The 26055-nt window shown below is 42.5% G+C and overlaps 1 protein-coding gene across 1 annotated transcript in view; it reads left to right on the top strand.

Annotated features, from left to right (window-relative positions):
• The window catches only part of LOC142996066 (protein kinase C-binding protein NELL1-like), a 188051-nt gene that overhangs the window by 57517 nt on the left and 104479 nt on the right, over window positions 1–26055 (top strand). The window contains exons 5-9 of the mRNA XM_076146953.1: window positions 10377–10473; window positions 17183–17255; window positions 17791–17873; window positions 22967–23101; window positions 25658–25760. Coding sequence (XP_076003068.1) covers window positions 10377–10473; window positions 17183–17255; window positions 17791–17873; window positions 22967–23101; window positions 25658–25760 — 491 coding nt within the window. The remainder of the gene's footprint in view (window positions 1–10376; window positions 10474–17182; window positions 17256–17790; window positions 17874–22966; window positions 23102–25657; window positions 25761–26055) is intronic.

Here is a 26055-nt window from a genome sequence, read left to right as displayed (position 1 = left end):
TAATTACGAAAGATCCTGACGAAATATAAATCAGGCAGGATTGACTATCAACAGTTGCAATTTGGTCTAGATCATAAACACCCTCAGGTCTAAATATAGATGCAATCACACATGTTTCCACTTTCAAAATGCTTTTAGTATTAATCCCCCCATAGCCTTCCATCTAGTCACTAGACTAGAGGCAGGGGGAGGCAGTGGCTCAGTGGTAGAGCTTCTGCTTGGAAACTGGAGGGTTGCCGGTTGGAGTCCCTGCCGAGGTGCCCCTGAGCAAGGCACCGAACCCTCAATTGCTCCCCCCCTCTGTAATGGGTGGTAATGTAGTCGCTTTGGATAAAGGCGTCTGCTAAATGCTCGTAATGTAAATGTAATGTAATGTAGTCACTAGGCTAGAGTCTGGTGCCTCCCTAAGGACAACCTTTTCCCCTTCTGGTAACACGCTGCAAATCATGTTTTTTTGGCCCTTATAGTAAGATGATGTGTTCAAGTTTCATCAATAACAGGATATGGAGCAGATGTGTTTGTAAATTGCATAAATTGCCGCATAGGTCTGATTATGGTTTTAATGTGTCCCTCACTATGAAGCCTGGCAACTGGACTCCCTTTCTTCTATGGAACTCTTTAAACAGAGTGGTTTGTGTGTTATTACAATTATGAGTACCAGTTTGAAGCCTACTCAACCAATCTGACTGTCGGATGCATAATAAAAGCCAGTGGGTATTTGCTTTAGCCACAGATAGAGCAACAGATGCTTTGAACAGCATGACGGCATGGTAATAAAGAGGCGTTTACGTGGCCTGAACGAACCAGGCGCTTTAGCTAACAATGCAGTGGAAACCTGCATTATTCATCTCGTTTGGCCCATAAATCAACCGGGGGGCATCGATGTTTAAGATGTAGTTATGGGCCAAATTAAGTGTTTTGTGTCTGAAAGAGGGGCTGTTATTGGTGTCATTAGGAACTCACTGCCACCAGCCAGCTCTGCACCTCCAGCACGGCCCTGCTCATTGTCACGCTGACCACATTCTCACTTATCACACTGCAGCTGTGAGGACCTGCTTCAACACAACTTGTAGATGGTCTCTCTCTAATGCTGGCTGGCTCGCTCACACTCCCGTGTCCCATGATGCCAGCGCTTGATTGACACATCCGACATATCCTAATTAACTTTTCATTACAGCTGACGATCAGCTTTGATGGCCTTTGCCAAACATAATGAAGTGGGGCACAAACTGGAAACACGTTATGAATACACACTGTGCAAAGATTGTGTCGAAGGTTCACATCTTTTCATTGTGCCACTTAATTGAGTCTATTCTCGCTGCTATGCACTTTTTTGGTTGATGATTGACTTACTTGAGCTAGCGGCATCTACCCTAGCGACGACTGTGTGGTCCAACCGCATTAACACACCTTCCTGTTAGCTGCCATAGCTTGTTCAGTCTTCAGAGTACACCGACAGACATTGAATGCTGAAAGCGTTGAAATGTCCTCCAGAATTGAGTTCTCTACTGGCCTTCCAAAGCCTGAGCAGGTGAGAGCCAAGCGAGGGAGTGAGGCGAGTGCAAAACAACAAAGACGAATGTTCAGAGAATCTAGGTGGTGTGTTGAAGGTATTCTACTGTGTGTGTGTGTGTGTGTGTGTGTGTGTGTGTGTGTGTGTGTGCGTGTGTGCGTGTCCTTCAGTGGTCAGATCAAAATGATAAAATTCAATTGTAGTCCTGTTTTACAGTTTGTTTGTGTTTTTCTAGCGTCTGTTTGTTTGTGCATCATATGTGGCATTGGGATGCTGGGATATTTTGGAGGCCTCTTGGGTTTCGCTTGTGAGAAAAGTTCTTGTACAAACATTCATCTAATTCTTTATACTGAGGAATTGTATGCTGTTCTTTTTGTGCAAGCTTCACTTTATTTATTTCATTTTTCATTGTACTTCATAGTACATTTCACATAGTACTCCATACGGATCTCACAGCCCAGGCTGTCTCGTGATCATGTAAAGTTTGCTGTCTCGTTGCTCCTTAATCATGTTAATCACGTTCTGGATGCTACGTGATATCGTAGTAAGCTCTCAGTAACAGACCTGCAGGTCTTTCAACCAAACAAATACATCAGGGTGTTATAATTGCATATGATAATTGCATTAAACATTATGTAGTTTCACTGCACACTCTGTTCATGAGGGAGGGAAGGTGTTGGAAACTCCACCTTAAAGATCACATTATGATCCAGCTCGTAGTACCTCTGTGTCTGGCAGCCATTAAATGACTCTGCTTCTCTCATTAAAGAAGCCAGTGAGGTGGAAGGTATATTCTTTCTGTCTCACCTGCTAAGCAGCTCATCAGCCCCGCCAAAACTATCATTAAGACAAGAACAAGGATTTTACAGGGAGATGGAACATTAGATTAATGAGAGATTTGCAATGAGGCTTAGCGTCTGCTGATTACACTCTGTCTTCGCATGTTCTTTTCTTCTTCTTTCTTTCTTTCTGTTCTTGAGCCTTTTTCCATTTGTATTAGTGCAGATTTTTTTTTTTGGGGGGGGGATACAATGTATCTGATGTTTTAATAGAGGTGATGTAGTGGTATGCAAGACTTCCTTTAAGTTGTAATTTATCCATCCGTGAAGAGCTAGAAATGTTACTCCAAATGAGCAATTCAGGTGTAACGTTTTAATTTCCTGTGAAGGGCAGCGCCAGCACTGCTCAGCAGAGCAGCAAGCGTTCATTACTTCATTACCTGATCATTGACGCCTAAGCTAAGAGTAGGCTGCTGCGCCGGGAATGATAATGAGCTGAAATCAGGTTAATAATGCCATAGATGCTGACTATCACCTTGACACCTTGCCCTTGTCCTTGGCGAGATTTGAGCGTGATGTACAGTCTGACTCTATCGCATTGTATGGGTCTTTTGTTCAACCAGGTGGCTGTGTTGTTAGAGCTGCAGAGAGGAAATTATGTATGGCCTTTGGATATCTAATCAATGAGGTTGTTCCTGCTAAATATCCCACATCAGATCAATGGTGGCCGCAGTTCCAGTGCAGCAGCCCATACAGGCCCGTCCAACTAATTACTGCTCCTGCACCAGGCAGCCTAATGAAGGAAAAACTAAAATGTCAATGAATAGGGGTTCTAAAGTCCTATTTGTGCTCTGCCCCTCCCTGCACTGACTGGGAGTTTCAGTTAGTCTCATCAACTCACCATTGCGCTCGAGCAACAGTCGGATCCAATTATTTTCCATCAAGTTGCACTTACCTGCAATTGATTTGAGGCCATTTCAGGTGCAACTCGTTATCAAGTATTGTGAGTTTGGAGTTACTGCTATTTCCATCAATGGTGTTGTCTTTCTTTTGTTATATATACAGGAGCTTTCTTATCTGGAGCTTTTGTCAGTGATATCCAAACAGGAAAATTTAGGCCTCAAAATCACCTGAGCTTTCTCTTAAGGGGATGAGGGCAATCCAAGTTAAGGTTACAGTGTCGATTAACCCTTCACGTCACCATCAGTTCTTTCTGTACTTCTCTGCTATACCTACAACCCTGGTGTTATTTGATTCTTTGTCTCTTTATCTGATACTGTACTTTTACCCTGAACTGTGACTTTATCAAATTCATTCAAGGAAGACTCTTCGTCGCCCAAGCTCATTTAATTCTGCAAAAGCAGCCTCTTATTAACACTGGAGACTTGACTTAGCTCGATGCTAAATACTCTGACAGACTGAACTTCTATCTCAGCACTCCTATTATACATGAACAGCTTTTCAGCCGTCCCAAGTAAACTTGGCCAATGGTTTATCTGTCAGTGTGCATTTCAGTGAGCAGCGCTGAACGGCACATACGGCTTTCCATTCTATGAGAATTGATAATGATGAGATCCTGTCTGTCTGTTTTTTTGCAGACTGTGGGGCTGTATTGAGACAAATGGCCTTTTGATGACTAAGAACGTTTCCACAAAAATGATTCATGTCAATGTTTCCCTGAGCTGTTGATAGCCTGCTGTAGTTTGTCATGCAGAGCCTTCTACAGCTCTTAATGAATCCTTGCATCCAGTCGCTGCTCTCCCTTTCTAACTTATTGCACTCTGATAAACTTAGGTTAATTCACATCTCCACTTCAGTACACAAAAAAACGCAACATGCTTGTGTAAACACGCTTGTCACACCCAAACCAGGAGATAAACCACCAGACGGCGTCCTGTGCAACCACTGAGTCACAAAGTCTGATTCCATTACAGTTTGTGAATTATTTATTTGACTTGAGATGGATTTTGTGGCGATAAATGTGTTTCCATTCTACATCTTTTCATTTGCAAATTCAAAATGGCACAAAACACAATTCAAGGGAAACATGGCTACTTGTCACATTATTGTGGCTTGTGTTGGGTTGTGCTTCCTTGCTGTCATTTCCCTGCTCAGGTGTTTGAAATTGTAAGTGACGACTTGCTTGCGTCTTAGGCGTAACTATCTCAGGCCCCTTGTGATGGAGTGTGTCATTGCAGCAGCCTCCCTAACACTCCACCTAACCACCTCCTGAGGGTTGAATGCCCCAGCCTGGGTCCCCTGGTGCTAGGGAGACAGAGGAGACAGGAGAGGAGGAGGAGGAGGAGCAGCTCCCTGTGGCAAGGAGACCCAGGGGACACACAAACGCATACACCATCATACCTACACACCACCAGCCTCTTCACCCGCTCCCCCCCAAAAAAATATAGATCTGCAACTACAGTAGTGGTGTCTTATCAGAAAAGGACAGGAGCTTCTATCAGCAGATAAGGTCATTGTTGAGGTGAAGTAATTACAGATACCTGTGACAGAGAGAAGGCACTCGTACACCTCCGTCGGGAATTGAGAGACAAAGCCAGATTAGGCTCTATCTTCATCTACATAAGTAAAAACCAAAATCCATCCTCCCCACTAAGCTGGGGCTTCAGGAAATTGGGTCATTTTATCCATTAAACATGATCCATTTGCCTTCTTTTTAAGATGTGCTCCACTTTTCAGAAGAAGAGCTCCCTCCTCGTTTTCAGGTGGAATGCGCTACTTCTTATCAGTTAGTTGTGTTTTTTCTGCTGTTGGGTGTTTAGTCATGTACTTCACCTACTTGAGTACATACAGCCTTGAGGTACTGATATCACGTTACACATTCATTGTGAAACAGATTCAATCTTTGCTGAGGAACTTACCTTTGGATATTTTGGAGTCCTCTTTCAAGGAAACATACATTATTATACTTACTGTAATAGACTTGTGTTCTTATCAGGTCAATACTTGAAAGTAAAAAGGATTTGAATCTTTTGTTCCACATTGGGTATAATAATAGCAATAATGAGGATGCTCAAAAATTTCAGGTGCAGTGTAGAAAATCTCATCCTTCAATCATCCATTATGAATTTCTTGGTCCGAATTCAACGACTCCAATCCTGCAGCCTGCAGTGTCTGATCATGATCCATCATGGCCGCGTAATTCCAAAACTAGGGGTGGCAGAGAAGTGTGATACTTTTGCAGCTCTTAAGGGACACGAGTATGATTGACAGATGCCCTTTTAAGTGGAAGCCGTGGAGCTGAGACAGCGGCTACCTGCCCATACGATGCTGCTGCTACTCCCACGCCAGTCAGACAAAGCCAGAAAAGAGCACCGCAGTTATTCCACTCTGCACTGCTGAAGGGCATAGGAGCTGTGCGCATTTTCAGCCTAGAGAACCAAAGTAAGCAAACCAGTATCTCCATTGCAGTTTTGGAAGCGACACTCACATAGTACTTTGCTCAAAATTAAGAAATGGAGAAATAAGGAATTGATCCAGGATTTTGGGTGCTGCAATTTTGTTTTTAATACTACATTTTGTTGCACTTATTTCCGCTACTTTTTTTTATTCGCCCATTTCATTAATATATCATCTTACTTTTCATGCAGTTATTAACAGAAGATGATTCTGTATAGTTAGTATCGTACATTAGATCAATAGATCATTAAGGAATTATGGAATTAGCATTGAAATTAGCAATGAAATCTCTTTTTTGAATATTCTTAGGCCAAACATTAAGTATTCCCTAGACTTTTGCTGAAAATGTCATTTGGACCATCAATGTAGAAACATCTGTGACTTGCTGTCTTTAAAGCAGCACTGTATAAGTGTATATGTATTCACAGGCACACACAAGTCATTGCAGGTTTGCGAGTCGATATCAACAAATTGGCGCCATGACAGTTTTAGAATGAGCAGGGTTCTTCTTTAGTTCGTCTTCCACCGCCTGTCTACATCCTGCACTAACTGCCTCTTTGGTCCACCTCCCACCCGCCTGACACGACACGTTAGTCCCAGCTCTTGCTTTAGACAGAGGATAAATGTTTCTGGCTCAGAGAATTTTGTTCCACAGTGAACCAAGTGACTCAAAGTGTGTTCAACTCCTGGTTTCTGACTTCATCGCCATTCAAGAGGAAAGATACAAACATGACTCAGGGTGTCTCAAGCTTAACGAGTGGAAAATTGCCGTGGTATGGAGTTGAGTGCGGCAGACAGGTATTGGCAGAGCGAATAATGAAGGTTGTGATTGGTATTGTTCTTTTGAAGGGGAGTCATGAAAGGTGGTGAAAGCTTAAAGGTATCTTGCCGGTGAAGATGAAAAGATGTTAGATTTGGAGTTTTCTGCCACGTAATCTTTAACTCAGACAGGCACGGCTTCTGCTGGTGTGTGTGGCTTTATTAAGTTTGTTTCACTTTTCATTTGCACTTATCAGTAGTTGAAAGACAAAGACACTTGGGAAATGGCAAGGTAGTATTTGAAATCATGACTGCACTAGATTAAACCTTGTTTATCCAATTCCGAGGACAAATCGGTGGAGAGTGAGGGAGTCTGGCAGCCTCTTGAAGCAGACTGTCAACAAAATATGCCTTATGTAGTAAGCCATAGCTTTGGCTGGCTGGAATGCCGCAGTACCCAACGTCTCACGCTTTTCTATTTGCTTCTGCTTCCCATTCGTTAGAGTGATGGGGGAGCGGCTCCACACCTGCTTCGCTCCTCCTTCAGTATCGATATGTGGGTCTCTCTCTCTCTCTCTCTCTCTCTCTCTCTCTCTCTCTCTCTCTCTCTCTCTCTCTCTCTCTCTCTCTCTCTCTCTCTCTCTCTCTCTCTCTCTCTCTCTCTCTCTCTCTAAAGGTTAAGAGGAGCAGAGTAAAAGTGGAACACTGCTGGCCTATTTTACTGGTTATGGATGAAGTGATGGGTCTGCCTCGTTGTTGCTCTTCTGTTTCATGTATTCCCTACTACCCACTCAGCATCCAACACATTTTCATTAACACCCCTCCCTTAATTGTAGGTGCAAGGGGATTTAACCAAACACAGGGGCGCGGGGAGACTAATTTATTGGCGGTGGTTTGGGGGATGCGGTGGCATTAGAAATTGCCAGGGGTTACAGTATGATTAATTCCTAGTCTTTGCTCGCTACTTGATGAGGTTCAGTCCATTCAGCTAACAGCAGGATAGAGCTACTATTAAAGCAATATATGTGAACAGAATACAAAGCTAACACAGTGTTAGCACATTGAAATTATGTAAGTCACTGGAGGTACAGCCAAAAACATTTGGCTTCAGACATGAGGTTTCAAATTCAAGATGTAAGATGCAGCTTAAATTTGAAAACTTATATGTTTAGTTGTGTGTTTAGTGTTGGCAACAAGTAATTATCAAGGAACTTTTAGAAACATTTCTTGGTTTTGTCAGAAATAAAGGAATGAAATCTCTGTCTCACAGTAGCTACGACCCATGTATATAGACCAAACTAATGTGTGCCACAAGTGATCAACTGAGCGGGCTCAGATGTCTTTTTTTACTGTAGGGTTTTTGCAAGAGTTTGTGTTCTGTCAATAGTTTGATCACGCAAACAAGGGCATACCGACGGAACCAAGCTGTTTCAAAGCAAACACTAAAACAGGCTCATAACAGTGTCCTCAGTTTGAATGAAGAAGCACTGTTGGTTGAAAAACATACGCAAATGCATTAAGATTAACGTGCATCATAAATGTAAAATGCCTTTCCTGTTGACGTCATTTCACCTTTATGGTTCGCTAATCAGTGGGCTCTGCACTGTAGTTATTGTTCATTACATCCTGGAGTGTGTCCTCAGAATAGCACATTCACGTGTTGTTTAGCTTCAGTCTCCACTGTCAGGCCATGTAAATATGCCCCAGAGCGCATAACTATCCTAATTGGCATTGCCGCTCCCCTCATGTTCTCTGTGTTCTCTGTGAGACTCCCACTTTGCAGTGCTGCTGACAGGAAGCGAAGGTGAAAGAAAGACAGAAAGGTAAAAAGAGATGCAGTGACGGCTTGCTCAGCAGGGTAGAAATCACAAATGTACACCACACACGGTGTTGAGGTGATTTTTTTCATAAAGTGTCAGAATATGTACACGATTTTGAGTCTTTCTAAATGTTTTTTTCGCTGCTCAAATAGCCATTCAGATCAGAGTCTAGAGACCAAGATGGAGGCACGCAAAAACACAAAAGCGTTCCTAAGACTCTGGCCTCAGGCCTCTGTTTTTTTCTTTACTGCTCATTGAAATAGTGTACCTGAGGCCAGAGTGTGGAGAGAAGTTTTGTGCTTTTGGAGCGCCTCTGTCCAAGGTGAACAGGTAATGTGACTTCAACAGAGCAGCTGATTCATTCTGAAGAAGCTCTTCCTCTGTGCTTCATCCACTCTTTCCCTGAATGAACATTGCAGAGTGTAGAGATAAAATGGACTGTTACCTTTGACCATACATGCAGGTAACATACAGGCCTTTAATAGTTTGTTTTAGGTTCATTGTTTCTCACAATGCATTTATTTACTGATATTTTAATCACATATTTAAAATGTTAAAATTAAAATCAATTTTAGTAAAGTCATTCAACTCTTCTCAACAAACCTTTGATGTATTCATGCTTATTATGAGGGTTGACTGCCGTGTTCTGAGCCACCTAAGAACTAACACTCCTCACCTGATTTGACAGGTAAAAAAGGCTTTAGCTGGAACCTGTTTGGCTTCTGTGATAAAAATCCCTTGAGCATCACTGGTTGTGTCGAGCTGGAAGGAGATTACATCAAGTATTCACAGAATTTCTTTGTCACGTTTAGTCCACGAACTCCTGGGGAAATGGCTTGTTCTTCTTGGCTTGCCAAATGTCTTTTCACCATTTTGTTGTGTGCAGACAGTATGTAATTGGCTTCCGTACAGTTTTAAATGGGGGAATCTGTGAGAGCCAAAGTTAGTGAACCGTAAAGGGAAAACGGAACAATAAGCTAAAAATGTTTTAGAGCTGCACAGAGCTGCAGACAGAGTCTGGTCACATAACAGCTCGAAATTTGGTTTAACGTTAAAATAAATTATGTGAGCCTTCAGTAAATTTGCTCAGAATGGAATCAAAAACATATAGGTGCTGGGGTATGGTATAGGATCCACCAGTGACTCAACAGTTGGTTCGTCTTGATTCGTGACCTTTCTAGTTGTGTTGGAAATACCGTTCACCCCAAATAAGAAGCAGTTTCATCTATGATTTCCTATGCTTTTATTACATTTCCTTTACCATTCAAACTACTTCAAAATACTTAGATTTTTTTGCATACTTCCATGTTTGACTTGTAATTGTTTTCATGTTTTTACACTCCTATATTTCTATTTTTTGTTTGTACTGTCTTCAAAATTGTATTGTTTTATCGTAAGGTGCATTCATCTACCGTAGTCTTTCCATCACTTTGAGTTGCATCTTTGTGTGAAAAGTGGAACATAAGTGAAGGTGGATTATCAGCCCTTTATTTATGCACTCTGTTTGATTACCCCTTGAAGTTGTGGAAATGTCTCTATTTTGTTTCCATTACCTATGGAAGATAATGGAAGTTGCTGCATTCTTATTTTTTCCCTCTGAGATCAAAACCTTGCCAGATATTTGAAACTTCCATTTTAATAAAAGGTAATGTTCTGGACTTAATGAGTGTCTGTTGTCTAAGAAAGGGGGGAAAACCCTGGTCCTGACATCCCAGCAGAGGCCTGTCTCAGCTACCCAGCACCATTAAGCCCTGGCTCAGTGCAGGAAACTGCTACTGAATGACACTCAGGGCTTTGAATGGTGCCAATGTCTGTTTGGGTCTGTGTCAAGAGCCAGGCGCTTAATCCAGCCTACATCCCACCTCCTGATATCGACACAGTGTTTCCAGAGCTGTAGGACAATACTGCCGCTCATGCTTGACGATAGCGGCCTCTGCTCCCCCCAGTGGAGAGATGAGGACGGTCTGCATTTACTGCCGATTCAAGCTGTATTGGTATCAGTGTTACCAGGATGTGGAAGAGAGAGTTTGCATTTATGTCTGTGTCCTTATCGTCACCCAACAATTTCCTCTGGTTTGTTTTTGGCAGAATTTACGAGCGAGTGATAGACCCTCCTCAGATGGAGCTTACCCTCGGCAGTGGAGTGTGGCTGGGCCAGCACAGCCACAAGCATGGTCTGTTCAAGGTAAGGCTCCACTCACACTCACAGTTCCCTCTCACTCTTGAACAAGCCTCACATTCACGATTTCCTTATGTAATTGCCCAGATTTGCAGTAGGCTGTAAGGAGGAAGGGAGCCAAGCGAACGATGGAAGAAAAAAATGTAGCGAGGGCGTATGGAGGAGCAGTGAAAAGCTCAGTGTGGGCTCAGAAAACCTTATTCCCTAGCCAATTACAAGGTGTCGATTCTTAATCACTGCTCATTTTCTCAGGATTCTGCATGTTCTCGCAGCAGGATGGCGACATGGACAGGGGATCGCACACGCTTGTGATATTCCCACTGCCCCTGCCCACCACCCAGCGTGCAATCAATGAACCCTTTCTTATTTCTATGTTAAGTATTGATCACACACCCGACCCTGCTGTGGAGTAAATTATTCCTCTGCCATGCTTTGACACTATCTGCTGCTACACAACATTTGCCACAGCTTGTGTGTTCCTCCTCCTCCTCCTCCTCCTCCTCCTCCACTTCCTCAGCCTGCTCACTTTCTACCGCGTCAAGGCATGAAGGAACTCCCTCATACCTGAGTAAAGATCTGGTCTTAAAAGACACAGCTCCATCATTTCCCCGTAACCTCTGTGTGCTGGCAGTGTGACTATCTGCCTGTCTCCATATGCAGAGCGCGCTCAGTGTGTTCTTCAGTGCTGCGTTTGATGGCAGCACAGACAGATGGTGTGGAAAAGCGCAGGTGTGTGTGTGTGTGTGTGTGTGTAGTTAAGAAGAGAGCGAGGATTTTCTACTTTCAGGTTTACTTAGAGATGAGGTGGCAAATCTGTTGACAGACACTACAGATTATATACCAAGTACAGGATTATGAGCAGTTCATTAAGAAAAAGCTATGTACAGTACATTATCAACTTTTTGTTTATGTATTTTTCTCTTCCCGTTTACACTTCCTCCATTTCAGTGAGGCAATTGTTAAGGCATTATTCCTCCCCATGTTTTCAGCATTATGGCTTGAATTAGCTGCTGATCAAGGGTGTAAGATCCAACGATCTGGGGATAAGACGGCTGGACAGGGATGCTAACCAATGCCTAAGATATGAGTGAATAAGACAACTACAGTGGCTCTGGGAAACTAACAGCTGATGCACTGCAAAAATATCGCTTAACTTACAGCTATCATCAGTTTGGAGCAGGTAATTCCTCCCAACTCCAAGTGACATCACAAGTTTAAGTTTCAGGACTTTGACGACCTCTGTAAATGAGACAATATGCACATTATTATTCTTTTAATTTGAACATAAAAGCACAATGGAAACATAAATATGCACCCATTTAAATTCAGACTATCCTGTTTGCCTCTCTTCACTGAAACCCCTAATGTGTTCACCAGTGGGACTACAAGGCAAGAGACAAACACAGAAAGGAACACAGAGGCTTTGCTGTTTGCCTTTCACTTTCTCGCCGACTTGTTTCTTTAACCGGCTAAATGTGGGGGGATAAGCCGAGCCTATACGTAGTCCTCTCATGTCGAAAGCGGAGCACGTGAAACGCTTGATAGGTAACCGAGAGAGAAAATAATAAAAAAGAAGGGGAAGGGAAAAACAGCCAGGAGCTACAGAGGTAACACTTAGATGGAGGAGCCAAAATAAAGCAGCAGCTGTAATCTATCCCATTCAGGACTCAGGAGTGAGATAATGATAAGACGAGCTAACTAGGTCTTTAAATAAAACATCTTGAGCCCTCGCAGCGGCGGGAGACGGTCCTCATCCTTTCACCACCCCTCCCCTCCCCCGCCCCTCCTCTTCCTCCCGGGAGCCTCTCCGGCTGAAACAGCTACTGTAATAAATTATCTTTATCTAGAATCCATTGTGCCAAGGATGCTGACTCCTCAGGGACGCTGCAAAGCTGGTTGAAAGCCGCGCTCTTGTGAAACGCTCTGTATTTCATGCGCCACGGGACGGTAATGAATGTAACGCGGACAATGATCCGAAGCTTGAATGTGTCACATAAGGCGGCCACACCTGGTCGCGTGACATTCAGCGTTTAGGTGTCTTTTTATTCCTGTCTGTCTCCTTGTCTTTTTCTTTTGTTTTGTCCCCTTTGAAGGATGCTGAGTCATGTCGACGATGACGAGCGTCATTTATTTATCTTCCTCCTGTTTATTCGCTTCAGCGTTATCCACCAATGCAGCATCTCCCAAGGCTTTCATGTAACATTTGACCTTTAAGAGAACTGCAATAATGATCAGTTAGGGAAGTAATTTTCCAGTCTGTTCCACTGCTCCAGCATATGAAAAAGGGGATTTGTATGCAGACATTAGACTAGCTCAACTTCAGGCGTCATCATTTTGTCACTTAAATACTGCATGTTGTTTACTTTTCACATGGAAAGTAATTATCCCTGTTTTGCTCGCTGTTGTTCTTCAGAATGTTATATCAGGCCACATCAGCTGTAGCTGACGTCAAATGTTCTATTCTATTGTGACGTTTAAAGTGTTCTACTCTGGGTAACCATAGCAACAATACTAATGATTCACACTTACCGATTGCAGATTAGCCAATTGAAATATGGGTTACATTTTGGACCAAATTATTTTACTTTTATTTTAAAGTTGCAATATTATGAATATGTTATAAAAACAAAGTGCCTTCATTTAGAGGAGAAAATGTATGGATCAACTGTACATCATCATGTGTGCAGTACACTTGTGTGTTTTTGCTTGCTTGATCACTGATAGATTTGATGAGCTTGACCTTCTGGCATTACTATGATTAGTTGTTAGTCAATTAGCATAAGAATATCTGGTTTTACTAGTGAACTGGTGAGTTAAAGTCTAACCAGAAACGCACCAAGATGTCAATGTGTTAGTTCTTTGTCGCAATCGTCATTCTGTCTTTCTCCCCTCCCCTCCTGTCTGTCTCTCTTTCCTCTTCCCGCTGAGGATAGTTAATTAGCGTTGTTGACGGTAGTTAAGTCCTGGGAGAGCAAGGTACAGGTGGAGGTTAAGTCTTCAGACCTCGCCCGAACAAAGAAAGGTCATGTTGTGCCTGATCAAATCTAGAAAAGGAATCAAGGGGTAAACACTCACCCGAGATAATAAAGCGCTGTCAGTGTTGCCCTAAGGCGATGCACTGGCCAAAGATGCTGGCCTGTTATTGCTATAATAAACAAGCTAACTGGGAATTGTGACGGTTAAAGCCACAGCGAGCAAACAGAAGGTAATTTTATAAGCAATAACAGGGAGATGACTTGTGAACATTTGGGGATGCAAAACAAATGATGCATAATCAGCTAATAAACACACACCTCACATACATATTTGCATTACTGTACCTGTGAGGACCATCATTGGGCTATATTCTTTCCATTAACCCCGGCATAAATCATAACAAAAAAAAAAAAGTTTGTTTTTTTAATTTAGTCCTAAAGCTCCACTGCAAGGAGGAGATTCCAACCTGGTCCGTCAATATCTTAAATCAAGACAGAACTCACACGTTACATACACAAACGCACATTACATGTTTGCTTGTTCTGCAATCAAGGCAATTAATCTGATGCTTTTCCGAACATCACTTGTCTACTTTATTGCGAAAATTTAAAATTTAAGTATGCTTACTCTGGGTCACAGCACTAGATTTGGTGATTGTAAATCACTTAATTCAGGCATGTTAATGTCTGCATCGGAGTGTGTGGCCTCTTGCGCAACACTTTGTTCCCTTGGTGAAGTGGCAGATTCTTGTTGATTCCGTGCAGGTGCTTGAGTTAATTGCATTTTGCTTGAATTGCAGTAAGGATAAATACTCTAGTAAAGTGTTCAGTACAACAAAATTCAAATGATATTTCATGCAACCATTTAAGCTCAACGCCACACGTAACATTGCCCAGTACAGAGATGTTATGAACATTTCTGACAGGTATAGAAATCAAACAAAAATCCCCAACAAAAAAGAGATGACTAAGGGGACTTCCAGATTCCCCAAAGTAAAGATGATAACCCAGTCTTCAATAATCTCCAATGTAAAACTTTCAGATTTATTACTTGCCATCTAACTAAATAAAACTGAACACACACTGTATATTTATGCACGTGTATTTGCTTTTGTCAATGATCTGTTGGTCTGTTTGCTGTTAGCACATTTAATCTGCCCCCATGTTTACCTCTTGATTGGGGAATGTTCGTCTAATCTAACCGCATGTTAAAACTGACTCTCTGATTGGATGGTTGGGAAGCATTCTGTGGTCTGTTAGATCTGCTTGGTGTGACAAAGACAACACATCTGAAATCGTACAAATATTTTACATATTCATGAACTTCAATGCATGGGCCGTTTTTTCCATAAATAATTTTTACTCTGAACCCTACTTCAAATCTTGAATTATCATTTTAAAGAAATGACGCTTGGTAACAGCCTGTTACTTTGAAGGACTAGTTTGCTTTCGCTTTTTGTGAGGACATTCTGCTTCTCATACAAATGCATGAACGCACACATAAACACTGTATGCCTTTAGTGAATACTTTACACATCATAAATACAGCCTTGTCAATAGGATCACCTTACCATGGCAACATAGACAGCATGCCTGAATATTGCTATCTATACGAGCATGTCAGCCATAGGCTTTGGGAGACAAATAAATTGAGTGTAGGGACATCACAGTGTTGTGTGTGTGTGTGTGTGCGTGTGTGTGTGTGTGTGTGTGTGTGTGTGTGTGTGTGTGTGTGTGTGTGTGTGTGTGTGTGTGTGTGTGTGTGTGTGTGTGTGTGTGTGTGTGTGTGTGTGTGTGTGTATAGGTTGGTATCAGAGAAAGAGAGAGATTTTATGACTTCAGTTCAAATGACCTACTGATCATTGACAGTGATGTGTGGTCAGGGATCCTATATTACACCAGCAGGACAGACATCTGATCAACACCTTCATTTTTGTTTCGAGTGACAGTGACAATCTCTTCTTCACTCAAATCCACTTTCATATGGTGTGTGTGTGTGTGTGTGTGTGTGTGTGTGTGTGTGTGTGTGTGTGTGTGTGTGTGTGTGTGTGTGTGTGTGTGTGTGTGTGTGTGTGTGTGTGTGTGTGTGTGTTTGTGTGTTTGTGTGTGAGTCGATGCTGTAAGCCTCGAGGCTTTCTCCACTTCTCTCTGTTTTACCATGAAATAAAAGCAGGCGTTGCGTGCTTCCGGGCTAGCTGAATGCACTCTAAATGGATTTCACATTTGCTTCTGCTTTACACGTAAAACCAAGGTGTCAATGCTTGAGGTGGGGAATTCTTATTCCCTCCCAGCATGTGTTTCTGTCTGTGTGTGTGTGTGTGTGTGTGTGTGTGTGTGTGTGTGTGTGTGTGTGTGTGTGTGTGTGTGTGTGTGTGTGTGTGTGTGTGTGTGTGTGTGTGTGTGTGTGTGTGTGTGTGTGTGTGTGTGTGTGTGTGTATGACTGAAGAGCGGTTAGTTCGGTCACAGAATGTGTCCTGTGGTCATCAAGAAATCATTTATAGCTATATAGCCTGTCATTTAGAGGGATTGGCAAACTGTGTGTTAATCAATCATGAATGAATGATGTACTTATAGACAGGATCCCATTGACTCATTCATCATAGATCATGGATTCATTTGGACTTGTATACAAGTTTCCCTGTGGGTGTAATTTGACTGACAGGATTCCCATTGTGCCATAATCCAATGCTTACATGAAAAGGCTCAATGTAGGCCCAGAGAAATAAAAACAAAGAAATAAGGATTATACAAAGTTTCTTCATGTTAACCGCACTGATTATCTTGCTTGTCTATGATGTATTTAACAATATCTAATGGAAGAAAATTGAACAAATTGAGGCCTTGAAGAAACATGAAAACACTTTGAGGCAAGCATGACCAATGACACATACAGGGCTGAATTGAAGCAATGTTGATTACTTCTTTTTCCATTTTCTTCCCCTCTCTATGAATAAGAACATTCTATAAAATGTTTCCTAACCGCATGCTTATTGTTCGGTCAGATAAGAGTATTCTGCAGTAAGAATATTCATCAAAAACAAAACAGCAGAGGTGTTTTCAGCACTCACGTTGACCCCTAGTAGTTATAGTGTTAACTTACTTTTGATTCATGAAAGGTACATGTGGGAGTAGACATACACCACTCACTTAGCAACTGCGTAAGCAACCATACAAGGAGGTTATCTCAATTTAACTTTCATCAGGGTAATATTCAAATTGACTGGACCAGTGCTACCAGCAAACCTTTGTAGAGGAATGTCTAGAAAATAGCAAGAGAGAGAGGTGTAGAAAGAGCGATGGAAGGACAGGAAAAAATGCCGACTATTGCTTTAGAATCCAGGATGGAGCCACACACACATCAGCGCAAAGAGAACAAAACAGTAGGCAGAGAAGTGTGTTAAGGACAAATTGATTGCAAAGCCCTCTGAAGTCAGAGTTAGACTAAGATAAGGTACACAAGATTCCAACATCATTTACCGTGGCTCATCGTTAAGATAACATCTGTAAGGCCAAGGTTGCCTTCAAGCCGGGTCATGTTCAGTGTGATTATGGCAGGAGCTTACATGAATGGCGCACATTGTGGTATGCAAGAGTTTGCAACTTGACATTTTCTGAGGCGAAGTTATAGTTAAGATCTACGCTTTTATATTCCTCAGATATCAGATCCAAAGAAACACTGCTATGACCTTGCTGTCATCTTCTTCCATCATCTTTTTCTCTGCATCCCTCTGTGTTCCCAGGGCGTCATCCAGGATGTGAAGCTGCTTTTTGCTCCGAACGGCTATATCACGCAGTGTCCCAACCTCAACCGCAGTAAGTGGCCATGCGTACGCGTTGTTCTGAGCATGTTGGGAGTGAAAGTAGAGAGCGTCTGAGCGATCCACGTAGAGCATCTAAGTGAAGCACATTCTCTAGGCTCTCCATTACCCAGTGTGCCATTATAAAATGAGGCTGTAATGAGCTATGTGTTAGCTGGTGATGACCCCCTTTCACTCCCTCGCTCCTTCAGTAATCTTCATTTCGCTGTAATTTAGATTCAATGCAACATCCTCCCTTCCCGCTCACTCTGTTTAATGTCAAACAGATTAAGATACAAGGCCACCGCTGATGCCACTGTCTGTGCCACTGATCAATAAGGCATGTAATCACACTGTGTCCCAGTGTTATTGATACTAGCGCCGACCACCAGGCCAAGTCTAAGAGCTACCAGATGTGCATGGCTTCCCTTTGTTGAACATTAGCTGCTATAATAAACACAGGGCTGATCAGGCTGATGATGTGTTATTCATCCTTTTCCACTCTTTCTTCTCTCTTCCTCTTTTTTGTTGCTTCCTTTTCCTCCATTGAGCCTGTCCAACCTGCAGCGATTTCCTGAGCCTGGTGCAAGGCATCATGGATCTTCAAGAGCTTCTGGCCAAGATGACGCTTAAGGTGAGCTTGAGAAATGACTTCACACAGAAAATTGCAGTCTACATCTCAGTAGACTTGTTTTGTAAAACTAATATGTGCCCACTGGATGTTCTCCTTTATGTTCATACTGGCCAACCAGAAGACAAACTAAGCAGGCTAAGTAGTAGTTTTGTATATTTAGATTGGTCATGATGAGTTCTCGGGTGGAAGCCTGGTGAAGGTTCCCGTCATTGTCACTGAACCTGCATGACATGACATGAAACAAGGGATGATCTGACTTCACAGAGAAGCATCTGTTAAAACCACGTGTGATAGAGTTAACTTGTGAAAGAGTTGGCAGTAATTAGGACTGTGAGAACAGATTAAACTGAGCATTTTAAAGGAAGTTAATTGTGTAATATGGCTCAAACTAAGCAAGCCTGACACACAGAGTATCTGGTTATCAGCAGAGGATAGCCATCTCACACTGTCACTTTTTGCAGTACACACAGTATTTACATTATTTCCAGCAGCCAACCTATATGGACTTATTAGCTTTAATTATTTCCTCCTTGTAATCCTTATTGGTAGATTTAGCGGTGTCACGTCTTCCATTAATGGAGGAACAATCCCAGCAGATAATAAATATACAGTAAAAACACAAGACAATGCTAATGTTTGGCAGAGGAGAAGAGGCATCTTAATCTGTCCTGTGAAAAAATAATATCCTGTCCCTTCGTGTTGTGACTGGAAGTGGTGCTAACCCATGTAAGGACTGCAGAGGTATAAATGTGCACCTTTAGGGGGAACAGCAAATATTGGTCATTTCTTCTTCAATAGCTTGTTTTCCTATTTGTAGTGTCTAAAGAAACACTAAAATATAACACGGATGAAACACATAAAACCCTTAACTACAGCTCAGCCTTTTTGTTCCATCCATTTTTGTGATTTGGTTTGGTTTCACATCACACCAAATCTGCCGGAACTTCAGGGGCCGTCATTAATTTTTCTGCAAAATGTTTCCTCACGCTCATTGTTTTGCATTGTTTAATTTAATTCATTTGGCAGATGCTTTTATCCACAGCGACTTACATCACACAATTGAAATTTATCTTGCACCCCGTCATATCACACACACACACAAACACATGCGCCCATGGAGCAGTTGGGGGTTCAGTGCCTTGCTCAGGGCCACCTCAGCAGTGCCCTGGAGGCAAACTGGCAACTCACCAGCTACCAGTCCACTTACTTGGTCCATACGGGACTCGAACCAGCGACCCTCCGGTTCCCAGGCTGAATCCCTATGAACTGAGCTACTGCTTATTGTTGTCACATTACGACGTTCCAGCCAATGCAACAAATACAAACTGCAAATGCCTGCACAGGTGTCTGAGGCGGCAACGCAAAGCCAGATGACAAAGACAAACAAATGGAAAGCTGTCGTAACACAAGCAGATAGAGCAGGATACAGCTACGCTCATTTATTTAAGCTGACTATGCAAACAATTCAATTACAAAGATCAAGGTAAATCTTAACGGCAGAAAAACACAGAATCCACAACATACAGGGTGAAATGTAAACACGTATACATCCAGCTTGTGTGATTGGTGATGGCCTGCAGGGTTGGGTAACAACAATCCACAGGTGTTTATGGTGATTTGATTACGCATTAGAGTCTGCTGGAGTGGTGCAATGGAGAGGAGGGCGGGACAGGAGGAGGAATTAATCAATGGTGTTGTAACATCTGAGCCTAGGTAATAAGTTTCATCCTTCAGTCGTTGTAATGAAAATGCCTCTTACAACGTGGTTTGAGAATCAATGCAGAGGCCAAAGTGAATATCTGTTCTCACCCGCAGCAAACTAAACCACCTCAGGATTCAGGGCAGATGGTTCTCAACCCTGCTACTAGAGAACCACTTATCTCCCCATCACCTGTTAGGTGAAATCTACTGTCTTGAAGTGTGCTTGATTAATTCAGACATGTGAATCTTTAATGGGAGTATGCCTCACCCACCTCCATTTCCTTAATGGAATGACTCACGGCACGTCATGTGAACACTGAGAGTGGCAGACTGCCTACATTTTGCCCCTCAAAAAGTTTCTTTTCATCATGCACTACAGAGAAATTATGCGTTATACTCATTCCTGGGGGGCTAATTCAGACTCACACAATCACATAGCTGTACAGACATGTTTAAATGAGGGACAAATGAGGGTTCCTTCAGGGTTCAGAAGGGTGTGAGTAAATGGCAGTTACGTTGGCACAACAGGAGGCTAACATGCGGTGCCTCAACCACTGGGGAGTGTATGTACCTTTTATGACACTAAGCATCTGCATAACTGTGTGCGTGCGTGCGTGCGTGGACGCATGTGTGTGATTGTGTTCCCCGTGAAAGAGCGCAATCATGTGGGAGTGAATGAAGCAAGGGCATCTCAGCGGGCGAGCGAGCTTTAGAATAATTTCCAGTGTAAATAAGGGTGAAATGAAGAACATTAGCTCCACTGCTGTGTCATTGGCTCCCCTTTTACTCGAATACAGGCCGACCTATTGCCATCTGACCTCATCGCTCGCATGACTCGCAGCAGGGAGGGCACAGTCATCTCCCAGTGCTAACAGGTTCTCTTTCCCTTCATGAGGTGGATAGTATTAATGCAATGTGTTCAGGGTGAATAACGACTCAGTCCCGGCTGTGTGACATAGAGTGTCAAGGCGAGGTGAACGGACGATAAAAAAGAGAGAGAGAGAGAGAGAGAGAGAGAATTTGTGATAATGGCAAGTTTTTGACCAAGCATTTGTTACAGTGCTAACATGTCACTGTGTCGCCAATATCTCAAAACACATACGTGCAAGATCTGTTATTACACACCATAAATTCGGGCTACGAGCAGTCAGAACCATAAAGTATTACAGCGCTATATGTACCCCCATAGCGCCGACACGGCTTATTGCTTCTTTGAGGTATTGGTACTTCATACCTGAGTACATTTCTTACCCTAAAATGTAATGGAAGACAAATATCTAAGTCATGGGGTTCCTTACTTGAGTACATTTATCGTACTAACATTTTATGGCACATTCACAGATATGTTCCTCTTCTTCCTTCTATCCTCCTGTCTTATTTCATTAATTCCTATTCAACACTTTTTCTTTCCTTAACTCCTTTACATCCTTCATGCCTATAAATATGTATCATAAAAGAGGGATTATTTTGAAAATGTTTCCTTTAACAGCATTCCCCACATGCACCTCTTCATCTGTTGGGAGGTTTATTCTGAATTGGGTGAGTTTATTGATATTCAAACTTTAATTTCAGACTTTCACTTATTTAAGACTCAGTGGATTCCTGGAGCAGTCTCACACTGAAAAGTGTGAAGCAGCCCAAGTTTGCAATGTTAAGAGAATTTCCTAACCTGCTGTCAGTCAAACAAAAGCATGGTCATAATTTACATTTAAAGTGCTTTATTTAACCTGCGACCACATTGAGTCTCATTCTCTGCTAGTTTGTTTATTTGTTGGGGTTAAAATATGAAAATTGCTTTGTGGCAAGAATCCCGGATCTGGATTACGAAGAAAATGTAATTAATTGCTTGCTGGCACAAGTCTGTTCTGTGCACGTTCATGCAAAATTTGGACATATCCTCCAGACAGACAGGCTCAGAGGCTCAGATTAGAGGTAATAAGAGCAGTGTTCCCCTTTGATTCTTCCTCCTTCCTTCTTCCTTTCATTTGCACAGTTAATGGAGTATTTTACTCGCGTCTCTACCTCATGTATCAATCATAGGCGATACATACCTATTAGCCTCTGACTCTTTTGTTCGATATTAGTGTGCCATTTGATGCCTTCGCTGCAGAGGAAAGGTATTCCTCTGCGGTGCCTCCAGGCAGCCTCTCAGCCTTTGAAATTGAATTTCAAACATTTTGTTTAGGGCTTTGACAGGACATATCTCCACTGCTCACAGCTCTCACAGCTCACCAGCAGCCAAACGGGACTCCTCTCAATGAAGTGGAAAAAGCCCCAGTGACTTTTCTTTTTACGGGGAACTCCATCATTTAGGTCCTACAAGGTCCATCACACCAACAGCTCCACAGAAATACCCGAATTCACGGAGATTGCACTGGAGCTACTCATGGCTTGAATCATTTTTAGATTTTCATTTTGACTATTTAACTTGTTGTGCCCTGTAAAACATTTAAAACAATGAATGAAAATTCACCTTGAGACGTATGCGCCCCCCGAGGGTGCCGTAGGCTGAGCAGCACAGCGTCAGTGAGTGTCTTATGTGGACCTACAACCTTGAGTGGACCTTAGATCAATAGGGCCTCTTTGACACACAGTAGCATCTTGCTCACCTTGTGTGACAACATAAACAAGTGTTAGTGTAGAAATCTCCATTTCGGACTTCCAACCTGATGGCTGAAAGTGACTTATTTTTCCAACCTACAGTTTGAACCATCCTGTTACTCTCTTTTTTGGAAGAAAATGTTGACTATGTGTATTCAAAACCGTCTCGGAGGGAATATTCTACTTGCAGCAGCAAAACATAATTCTTAAAAGGATTCTGTCAATGTTTACATGACAGCAAATCATAGTTTGACATCTGTGAATTTTGTGTATTTCTGAGCAAAACTCAGCTTTAAATGCTCGTATATGAAAATAACTGTGCCCTGATTGTAGGGTATCAAACCATCCTTTCAAATCATTACTTTCTGTCTGTGATGTTTCCCCACAAATTCTAATTGCCACCGACAGTGACACTTACACCCTGTGACACTTTCCTCTGTCAGAGATGTTATTTCCATCTGGAGCAGCTGTCAGGAGAGTTAAGCGACTGAGGAAAAATCAACATAAGTGGGAGGGGGGATCACCATATAGAAATTAAAGAGTGGGTTGATGGTGGGTCTCGTTTGTCAATCTTGTGTGTCGCTCCTCAGTTTATTACAGCCTGAGGCCTAGAGCATGAACTGAATGAATCCTGTACAATGTGCTCTTCTCATGAGCCGGGTCCAGTGGAGCAGCTCTGTGAAAAACCCACTAGGGCTCAATACAGGGCAAGGGGGTAAACTTTCTTTAGCTTCTGATTCGCAACTGTGATTATGAAGCTGTATTCTGTGTTTGTGTGTGTTTGTGTGCAGCTGAACTACGCAGAGTCTAGGCTGACCCAGCTGGAGGGCTGTCACTGCGAGCGGACCTGCAGCGCCAACAGCCAGGTCTACAGGGATAAAGAGCTGTGGGTGGAACCGGAGAACTGCAGGAACTGTGCCTGTAAGGTGTGTGTCACGACCGAGCACGTCAGGATCTCCAACTTACAAACACACACGCACAAAGAACGGCAAGGACAGGCTCTCAACTCAATTTGTTGTATTTGTGTTAATTACTGACAACACATAGGCTGTGTCCTGATGTTGAGCAGGTGAGAATAGTCCTGACTTGGTATTAGTTGATTGAAAGCGATGATTTGTACTGGTGTTCCTCTGCTGGCCTGCTGAAACCAGCGACTTCTCTTTGCCTGCATGTTTTGAAGGATCAGGTGTTGGTTTAAAACACAGCAACCTCAGCAATAATCCTGTAATATCAAAGCAAAAGGGGGCACGCATGGGAACAAGAAGCATGGCTGGATATACCCTTTAATTGAAAGTCCATCCGTCCATTATCTGTAGCAGCTTATCTTATTCAGGGTCTCGGGGCGGTTTATCACAGTTTATTGGACGAGGTCACCAGTCTCTCGCATGTGTTGGAATGGAGAGTCAGTGTACCTATATTTAACTTTGTTCTCTCTTAAATGCTTGGCTCACGTCTTCCTGACTGTCCTGCTAAGCCAGGAACGGACCTGAACATAAACCCTTCATCACCTCTTTGCTGTCGAGCACCACTTTGTCCAGAGTCTAGCAGGTTTCCCATAGGTCTGCTGTATGGGAATAAGGTGGGGATAAATTCTCAAGTTGATGTGACAATTGGCACCTTTCAGATTATTTTAAGTACACAAAGTTTATTGACCTAACCAGAGTCATTAGCAGACCCACACTGATAAAACCAGAGAGCTTGTGCGAGCCCTTTTACTCAGTGTGACATCAGACAGCCGCGGCCCTTCCTGCCCCATTGCTTAATAAGAGCCTCCCCGCCTTCGCTCATATGTGAGAGCTAGACTTTGAAATGTGTCGAATCAGGCCGTCCCTAAGCCAGGGGAATGAGACTATCTGCATCATTGCACATCAAGCACAGGGTGGGGTTTAGTCAGTCTGATTTCCTCCTGTGGACATGCCATTAACTGATAACTGCCGGGCCGTGGGGGAGCCATTTCCGATGACTCATGAAATGAAGTGGTACAGGTAGAGAGAGAGAGAGAGAGAGAGAGAGAGAGAGAGAGAGAGAGAGAGAGAGAGAGAGAGAGAGAGAGAGAGAGAGAGAGAGAGAGAGAGAGAGAGAGAGAGAGAGAGAGAGAGAGAGAGAGAGAGAGAGAGAGAGAGAGAGAGAGAGAGAGAGAGAGAGAGAGAGAGAGAGAGAGAGAGAGAGAGAGAGAGAGAGAAAATCAGCCAAAAATGTAGGCAGTTCTTCTGCAGGCTGCTTGCTGTCAGCTTCCCCCAGCTAAAGGCGTGATGATGAATCTTGATCTGATTGTGTAGTATTGCTTTTCAAATTTTATTTTTAATATTTTGTTTCTGCCTTTGCGTGATGTACTAAACAGATTGTAGTGTAAACAATTCAGTGTCACCTGTCCCTGATATCTAAGCAGACACTTCATTGTGGTTTTGTACATATCTGCTGTTGTTTGGTCTTGGTGGAAAATGTGTTTCCTGCAGTGACCGAACAAATAGAAACACAGCAATAAATCTTTTAAATCTAACTCCAAATCTAAAGTGATTTAGATTTGGAGTGTGGGGTTGTATTATATTTAGACATGAACTGCAATAAAACTTCCAACAACTAATTTTGTCAGTCTGGAGGATGGAAAAACAAATATTTTGCATATTTAAGATATATGAGTTTTAGATCTTTAAAGGCAAAACTCAATTTGATGGAGGATGTTGCAACATGTTTCTAATGTTCTGTGTCCCACTTAAGTGTGTAGTTGAATTGAGGGGGAGACCAATACAGTTTCGCTACTAAATAAGGCCTCCAAAATAAAGGGAGAAAAGGCAAAAAAGCTAACACTCAGAGCTTTATAAAGGTTAGATGCGTTACATTGCGATGTTTTGGATAAAGCATTTGCTCAACAGTAAGTCAGTTAGTACGTTTACATTCACACATTCTCTCTGTAATTTATGTCTTTTCCCATCTACGGCTCCTCCTGGCATTCCAGGAGAGGGAATCTCTCCTTGAATCACATCTCCCAAAGGTTTCTTCCTTTGTTCCTTATATATCAAGGATTCCATCCTCTTAGAGAACTGAGGTTTGGGTTTGAACCTTTTGTTGTGCCAGCCTTTAAAGCCCTTTGAGACACTGCTCATTTGCATGAGTAAAATGATTTACAGTCCCACAACATGCAGCAGGTCTCTTCCTCGGATGAGCCAGTGTTGATTTAAGTCCATTGTGATCTAATAATGCAGTTTGACTAATACATGAATCGATTTATTGCCTTGATCAGAGAATAAATGTACAAAGTGTCAATGTGCTCTGTCAGTGGGTTGTGGTAATAAAAGGTATTTCTTGCAGGTACGACATGTGTGCAGATGTAAACTGAGCTGCAGAGTTCAGTGCAGAAGGGTTCAGCGTAGATTTCTGTCTCTCTGGCAGCGCCTGAGGCAAATACTGTATGTTCACACCGAGAGCAGGAGTTCTCTCTCTGATGTATTTTTATATTTGTGGTTCAAATCACTTCCTTACAGAACGGCGTGGTGGAGTGTCGCAGGATTTTCTGTCCTCCAGCAAACTGCTCAGAGGCCTCACTGCCGGTGCACGTGGATGGAACCTGCTGCAAGAAATGCAGACGTAAGTGAAGGCAGCTAGTGTGTAGTTCAACTGTTTATTTAAAACTTCATATTTATTTAAAAATATGTGTAGTGAACATGTTTGTGTGTAATGTTTGACTACTTTAACACAAGGAAATGAGAATTGGTCTTAAAAAAATGTACCATAAAATAATTCAGTTAAAACATTCGGTGTTCAGTGGTTGAGACGACAAGTTCAGCTGAAGACACTCAATCAGGCCAATCGGATTAGTCCTGCTTAGAAGAGCGGTTTGTGCGTGATTTTGTGCTTTTGAAGACGCAACGTCCAACAATCT

Source organism: Genypterus blacodes, unplaced genomic scaffold (genome assembly GCF_046128005.1).
Source record: "Genypterus blacodes isolate CSIRO-AG114 ecotype Tasmania unplaced genomic scaffold, CSIRO-AGI_Gbla_v1 ptg000036l_1, whole genome shotgun sequence".
Lineage (NCBI taxonomy): Eukaryota > Metazoa > Chordata > Actinopteri > Ophidiiformes > Ophidiidae > Genypterus > Genypterus blacodes.
Note: the sequence above shows the minus strand (reverse complement) of the source record. Positions and strands in the feature narration are given on the sequence as shown.